This window comes from Coptis chinensis, chromosome 4 (genome assembly GCF_015680905.1).
Source record: "Coptis chinensis isolate HL-2020 chromosome 4, ASM1568090v1, whole genome shotgun sequence".
Classification (NCBI taxonomy): domain Eukaryota; kingdom Viridiplantae; phylum Streptophyta; class Magnoliopsida; order Ranunculales; family Ranunculaceae; genus Coptis; species Coptis chinensis.
In genome coordinates, this window is record NC_141459.1 from 16,352,852 (window position 1) to 16,361,176 (window position 8,325).

An 8,325-nucleotide genomic window follows, 5' to 3' on the forward strand; every position below is an offset into this window, starting at 1 on the left:
AAGTCATTCTTCAATCTATCATGAACAACTTTTGAATGAACCCTCTCGACGCCAGATGCCCAACGAGATAGAACAAATTGGCGTTGATCTTCAGATGCACCTTCTCTACTTGGTATTTCCAAATCATGAATATACTGCGAGATATCCGTTTCGCGTTCATCTTTCACAATCATATTGTGTAAAATGATGCAAGCCCTCATAACAGTAATCATATTCTCCAAATACCATAACATGCACGGATTCACTAAAATAGCCCAACGCGACTGTAATATACCAAACGCCCGCTCTATGTCTTTTCTAACAGCTTCTTGCTTCTTTGCAAAATGTTTGTCTTGTGCAATAGTCGGTTTAGCAATTGTTTGAATCAAGGTGGCATAATTAGGATAAATACCGTCAGCCAAATAATAACACATATTATAATGATGGCCATTTACAGTGCAGTTACAAGAAATAGCTTCATCATTGATTATATCATTAAATATTAGTGAGCGGTCAAGCACATTAAGATTATTGTGAGAACCCGTCATTCCAAAAAAAACATGCCAAATTCACGCGTTACAATTGGCAACTACCTCCAAAATCACTATTGGTTTATGCTTATGGCCAGTGTGAGACCCTTGCCACGCGGATGGGCAATTATTCCATTGCCAGTGCATGCAATCAATGCGTCCTAGCATTCCAAGCCATCTGCGTTCCTCAGACTTTTTAAGCAAACGTTGAATATTTGCATCATTTGGTTTGCACAAGTATTCACCTCAAAAAATTCTAATAATTCCATCACAGAAATAGCGCATGCATTCATGAACAGTTGGCTCAACAACATGTAACATATCATCTACTAGATCAGTTGTAGTCCCATAAGCAAGCATTCGTATAGCAGCAATTACTTTTATTTTTGGGTTAATCCCAAACTTACCCACACTATTAACTTTTTGTTGAAAATATGGTACATTATGATTAAGATGATTGAAAATACGAGTAAATAATGACTGACCCATACAAAATCGGCGTCAAAAGTCGTGGTCACGAAATATAAGATTTGCGCCGAAGTAATTAGCATTTATACGAGCCAGTGTTGCCTCGTACTGACAATTCTTACATTTTCTTCATTTCTTCGAACCACCATGTGGTCTATAAGAAGACTACGCTTCTTGCTGATGCAATAAACTCAGACGATGTCGAACCAAAAGTAGAGCAATAGCCACTAATTTACGAGTTTTAACTGCAGTGTTATCATTTGAAGAGCTCGAGCTCGATGAAAAATCAGAAGAAAATGAATAATCCATTGAAAAATCGTCAAGAGTTTTGGTAGTATTTTTTTTTTTTTTTTTTTTTTTTTTTTGCTCAAGGAGATGAGGAGTTTAGATGAAAGGGAACATGAAAAATGAAGAGAACCTCGCATGACCAAGAGGGTTAAATGGTTATAGCACGTGGCCTTGGGCCTGTCAGATGGGCTTCTATGGCGCGGTTTTGGCAAACCGCATGGGCTATATGGCGCGGTTTATCCAAAACCGCGTAGTTTGATGTCGAAAATTTGAAGTTGCTCCTAAAGTTGCTTGGTGTTTTTTTGGTTCAAAATTTTAGTGTTTTTTTAGTAACTCTCCTAAAGATGCTCTTAGTCCTAGACTTCTAATCTAATTCAATAGCAATGGATTAGACTCTTACATAAAGTCAGACTCAAAGCATTCAAATAAGAGCTCAATAGAGTTTTCAGAAAATCAACAAGCACAAATGAAGAAAATGGCATGTTGTGCGAGACGCAATGAGTTAATAATCAAACCGATTATCCTGGTAGGTGGTAGCGCGCGTGTACTTTGAGCTCTGCTACAGGGACACATATGGCGTGAATCAACACAAATGTTGTTATGGGGGGATTCTAATTTGTTAAGAGCATTCCCGATGCCCAAGTCACTATGAAGGGAAATTGAGAGTTTTCACCTTTGTGGACAAGAAAATATTTGCCCAATATAAGGGTGACAATGAAGGTGATTTGTAACTAAGTCATAACGAAGGTAGTAGTTGTTTGTCACTGAGTTGTGAGTTTCGTACATAATTTTTTATTTCGTCTCGTGTGTTTTTTTATATTTTTTTGGTTATTTTTTTCGGACTCATTCTGTCCCGCGTTTATTTTATTTATTTATTATTATTATTATTATTATTATTTTCGGATGAAATGTTTCATTCGGTCCAACCGTTTTTTCAATTTTTATATTGAGACGGAATCAAACATTCCGACCAAGGTTTAAAATCATTTATATATTGGACAATATTTTCTTATTTTTCACTACCAAGATAGCAAAAAAGGAAAATAGTTTTACATGAAAGTGAAAAAAAGTGACTTGAATTGGGAATGAAGGGAGAAGAGTGTGTTTTCTCCACAGTAGTAAAATGAAGGAGATTTATCTTCTCTCTCAGCCTCTTTTATATGCCAAAATGTGATATGATGATGATATACCCTACCCTTTTCCAATCTAAGCTGCCCTGATTAAATAAATTACTGACCTTATGAGATCTGGTCTTGGGATTCAACTCTCTGAGTTTCAAGTCGCTTTCTCGGTGTCTCTCTGAATAGTCTGAATTTGGTGGAAGGATCGATCAGTCAATTTCACTCCAGAATGCAAAGAAAGCTGTGGGACCACTGGAAACATGCAAGATTGCAAATAAACTAGGAGTGGTATAATCGTAAATCTCTGTACACTTAAGGGCAGTGTAAGAACAGTGATTCTGTGAGGCATTGGAGGAAGAAAGGGACCGTGCGCAATGTAATAATGCGAGCTGTAAAGGAAAGAGAGACAGAGAAAGGGGTTCCACAAAAAACACAATTCTCGTGTCTCTCTATGTCAGTCAAATCTCTATTTGACCAAATTATCTCTTCTAATTAAATTTTAAAATAAATAATAATCAGTTTGTAGGCGTATTGAAAAAATCATTTTTTTGGGTAAAGGTATTGAAAAAATCTCAGTATGTGTTTCTCTTTTCTGCGTAAAGAATTGACGTTATAGCTTGTTTCTTTAGAAAACTATGATGTGACCAAGGAGCACTAAGATGGATGCTCCAAAATCCATCATTTCATGCAGTCCATGAGGAAAACCTACCATCTATCAAACTATCAATCTTTTTCTGACCTAATGAACCTAAGTTCCACAGTTCCACTAACATCTAAATCAAATAAAGTGGTTTTAATTATTCTTTTGATCAATCCACTTTTCACCAAATATAACCATTTTCTAGTTTAGACCATGTACTTGATTTACAACAACGAAAACCAACCACAAATCATACGATCATGTTCAGTACTTCAGTTGACGGAAAGAAGGAAGCATGAGTTTGGAGTTTGATGACCTTAGTTAAGACTTAAGATGATCACCAAATTAGGTGACCCTACTCATATGTTAGGTAGGTTTTCATAGCAAATGCCCAAATGCTTTGGTTCAAGTTCCTAATCAATATGTTCTATACTTATAATTTTTCATTTGCTAAAACAATAATGATTAGTTCATATAATTCACGAGCTATCATCTCCAGTTCTCCACTATCCTATATGAGTGTAGTTTCCGCAACATATACAATACCAATTATATTTTGCTTCAATTTTTACCATCAAAGATTACAAAGAAGAAGATCCAGCTTTGTACCGGAAATGTAACCTTTTTTTTCCCGCATAAGTTGAAGAATGTAACTGAGGCTGAACAAATAGGTTGGATAACGTAAGATCATAATCTTGTTCGACGGTTGGATCAAAACCACAATTTATGCTTTTATCTAGTTTGTTTGTCTTGGACTCCTGGTTCAATTCATCATGTACAATGCTATAAATTCTTTCTTAACAGATTGCCATCATTTGTTTCCTAAATTAGACATCATGACTTTAAATGTTCTTTAAAAGAATACACTACACTATATCAAAGTACATTATAGTTTACACTTTACACTACATTAAATTCAAACTCCAAAATCGCAATAAAACTGAATGATCACAACAAAAAAAAAATCCAAGCATCCGAAGCCCCACTCTCGAATGGATAAAAAAGAATAGCAAAAAAACATGATGAGAAGCTGGCAAGCAAACGCAGTCCTTTTCCCCATAATCCACTTTAACCCAAAATTAATACTTTTTTATTCTTAACAACACTCATAACTAAACACATTAAAATAATAAAAAACAAATAATTTATCATCCTTCCTTCTTCAAAACCACTCCCCCTCTCTACTCCTTTCCTCACTTCACAGTTAACACTCCCATTCTCTCTCCTTAAAAATGAAACATCTCCTCCTTTTCCTTGTCTACCTCTCCCTCCAAACCCACCTCAACGTAACCGGAAAACAAGCAAGACTACCAGAATACAAAACCTTACTCACACTCAAAACTTTCATAACACCACCCGACACTCCACCTGAAAATTCCCCACTTCAAAACTGGAACATTTCCACTAGCCATTGTACATGGACTGGAGTTTCTTGTGACAAGTATCGCCGTGTGGTATCTCTCGACCTCACAAATCTAAATCTCACTGGCATTTTACCTCCAGATATCGTTAACTTACGAAATCTCGTCAACATTTCAATAGCTTCCAACTCACTTTCCGGCCAAGTCCCACCTGAACTTTCCTACATTTCCGGTCTCCGGCTACTTAACCTTTCAAACAACATCTTTAATGGAACTTTCCCACCCGAGTTTTCCAACATGAAAAAGTTACAAGTCCTGGACTTGTACAACAACAATATGTCTGGTCTTTTGCCGGTGGGTGTGACGGAGATGGTCAGTTTGAGGCATTTACACCTGGGAGGCAATTTCTTTGAAGGAAAAATACCGCCGGAGTATGGCCGGTGGGAGTTTTTGGAGTATCTAGCTGTTTCCGGGAACGAACTGGTCGGAGACATTCCACCGGAGATCGGAAACTTGTCGACATTAAAAGAACTTTATGTCGGATATTTCAACAGTTATTCCGGCGGAATTCCGGTTGAATTCGGTAATTTATCGGAACTAGTGAGATTGGATATGGCAAACTGCGGTTTATCGGGCGAAATACCGGCGGAATTGGGTAAGCTTGAAAAACTCGATACTTTGTTTTTACAAGTGAATGGACTTGCTGGTGGGTTGACACCAGAGTTGGGGGAGTTAAAAAGTTTGAGATCTATGGATTTGTCTAATAACATGTTAACTGGTGAAATACCAGTTGAGTACTCAAAGTTGAAAAACTTAACACTTATGAATCTGTTTAGGAATAAGTTGCATGGTGCTATTCCTTTGTTTATTGGTGAGTTGCCTGAATTAGAAGTTTTACAGTTATGGGAAAATAATTTTACTGGTAGTGTTCCTATTGAGCTTGGTAAGAATGGGAAGTTACAACTTCTTGATTTGTCTTCGAATAAGCTTACTGGTAATTTACCACCAGATTTGTGTTTTGGGAATAGGCTAGAAACTTTGATTGCTTTAGGGAACTTTTTGTTTGGGCCGATTCCTGAGTCGTTAGGGGAATGTGTGTCGTTGAGTAGGATTCGAATGGGGGAGAATTTTCTTAATGGATCTATTCCAAAAGGGTTGTTTGGGTTACCAAATTTAGTGCAAGTTGAGCTTCAGGATAATTATTTAGCTGATGGGTTTCCGAAGATGGATTTGAGTTCTGCGAATTTAGGGCAGATTAGTTTGTCGAATAATCAGCTTAATGGGCCTCTTCCGCCTTCAATTGGGAATTTTTCAGGTGTTCAGAAGTTGCTTCTTGATGGGAATATGTTTTCTGGGGAGATACCAAAGGAGATTGGGAGGTTGCAGCAGTTGTCGAAGTTGGATTTCAGTAATAATAGGTTTGTGGGAGAGATTGCGTCAGAGATTAGCCATTGTAAGCTACTTACATTTGTTGATCTTAGTCGAAATGAGCTCACTGGTGAAATTCCTGGTGAAATTACTAGTATGAGGATATTGAATTACTTGAACTTGTCAAGGAATCATCTTGATGGTAGTATTCCTTCTTCCATTGCAACTATGCAGAGTTTAACTTCCGCTGATTTTTCATACAATAATCTTTCTGGTTTGGTTCCTGGTACTGGTCAGTTTAGTTACTTCAATTCAACATCTTTTGTTGGAAACCCTGAACTTTGTGGTCCTTATTTGGGACTCTGCAAAGATGGGGTTTCTAATGCTACCCACCCAGCTCATGCTAAAGGTCCACTCTCTTCTTCATTGAAGCTATTCCTTGTAATTGGTTTGCTTGTATGTTCAATTGCATTTGCTATTGTGGCCATTATCAAAGCTAGGTCGATTAAGAAAGCTAATGATGCTCGTTCATGGAAACTCACTGCGTTCCAGCGACTAGATTTCACTTGTGATGATGTCTTGGATTGTTTGAAGGAAGATAACATTATTGGTAAAGGAGGTGCTGGAATTGTTTACAAGGGTTCAATGCCTAATGGTGACCATGTTGCTGTGAAAAGGCTTCCAGCAATGAGTCGTGGATCTTCGCATGACCATGGTTTCAATGCTGAGATACAGACTCTAGGAAGGATTCGCCATCGCCACATTGTGAGACTATTGGGGTTCTGTTCAAACCATGAGACAAACCTTCTGGTTTACGAGTACATGCCTAATGGGAGCTTGGGTGAACTTCTTCATGGCAAGAAGGGAGGTCATTTACACTGGGACACAAGGTATAAGATTGCGGTTGAGGCGGCCAAGGGGCTTTGCTACCTCCATCATGACTGTTCACCACTGATCCTTCATCGCGATGTCAAATCAAACAACATCCTTCTTGATTCCAGCTTTGAAGCTCATGTTGCAGATTTTGGCCTGGCCAAGTTCTTGCAGGATTCGGGAACTTCAGAATGCATGTCAGCAATTGCGGGTTCTTATGGATACATTGCTCCAGGTATACTACGCATAATAGCTTTAATAACTGTATCATTTTGGTATATATTCATAGATATTGTGATCCTATATATAACTTGTTAGTTGCATTGGGTTTATATTCGATGTGGTTCTTACACTTCATTAGATAGAATAAATGCATAGAATGTGAGCTTTACTAGTTCAAGTCTGTAAGGTGTTTTCCAGCAAAAACATGTGTTAAGATACTATAATTAATTTATCGTCAAAGAACATATCTTGGATAACATTGCTTTTCAATTGCTCCTTCATAATAATGGATCGATTTTCATGCCTCTTGACTTATCACTTATGTGTTCTCGTTGACTGTGGCTTGCAGAATATGCCTACACATTGAAAGTTGATGAGAAGAGTGATGTTTACAGCTTTGGTGTTGTTCTCTTGGAGCTGGTGAGCGGCAGAAAACCAGTTGGAGAATTTGGGGATGGAGTTGATATTGTTCAATGGGTTAGAAAGATGACTGATTCAAAGAAGGAAGGAGTTCTTAAGATCATGGATCCAAGACTCCCCTCTGTCCCCCTTCATGAAGTAATGCATGTGTTCTACGTCGCTATGCTTTGCGTTGAGGAACAGAGCATTGAACGTCCTACAATGAGGGAAGTTGTCCAAATCTTAACAGAGTTGCCAAAGCTACCCTCAGATTCGAAACAAGGTGACTCATCAACAAATTTCGAATCTTCTCCTACAAAGCCCACTGCAGGTGCTTCTGAAATTGCACCAACAGCCAGTAAGGAAGCAGATGAGCAACCACAACAGCTGCAACAAGCGCCACAGTCACCACCACCTGATCTTCTTAGCATATGAGCAGAATGTTGTTTTTCCTTCAAAAAATTGGGTTGTTTTATTTTATGGTTTTCTCTCCTTGTTTTTCTAGTGCTTGTTTTTTTTTAACTTAAGTTGGGTAGTGGAGTAGTGAGAGTAGATAATGATTTCTGTACAGTAGTAGCATTGGTGGTAGGGGTTAAAAGGTTTTGGGGTTTCTTTCTTCATCATGTACTGTTGCACTACTACATCTCTAGCAGTTGTGCAAACACTGAAGTTTCTGAGTGTAAACATCAAGAGAGTCAGTGTTTTCAAAGTAGTAATTGCCAGAAAAAGGGATGATGAGTTTGGTATTGGAATGTGTGTTTGGACTTTGGTGTTTTTAATGAAGGATAGGTTGATAAAATAGCTTTCAATTTCCAAGAGACTGGTTGGATTTGATTGCAGGAAACTTCTCGCTTCAGATTGCGTTTTATGAAAGGTGAACCATGAAGTCAATGTAGACAACATTAACAATGCATGCAATAACTTTGCTTTAAAAGAGTTTCATTTATTAGCACTCTTCGAGTCTTCACCTTCTTCTCTTTAATACTCAACGTACTTTTACTTCATTATGATGGTTTGGTCCACTGATTCCAATGGTCCTACGCAGTGGTCCCATTTCTATTCAGAATGTGGATGGG

General features: G+C 37.9%; 1 protein-coding gene across 1 annotated transcript; it reads left to right on the forward strand.

Moving 5' to 3' along the window:
* Positions 1 to 4,118: 4,118 nt before the first annotated feature.
* On the forward strand, positions 4,119 to 8,048 carry LOC147502184 (uncharacterized). The gene is made up of 2 exons (XM_086607125.1): positions 4,119 to 6,863; positions 7,200 to 8,048. The coding sequence occupies exons 1-2, from the start codon at positions 4,259 to 4,261 to the stop codon at positions 7,682 to 7,684; spliced, it is 3,090 nt and encodes a 1,029-aa protein (XP_086463251.1). The 5' UTR covers positions 4,119 to 4,258; the 3' UTR covers positions 7,685 to 8,048.
* Positions 8,049 to 8,325: the final 277 nt, after the last annotated feature.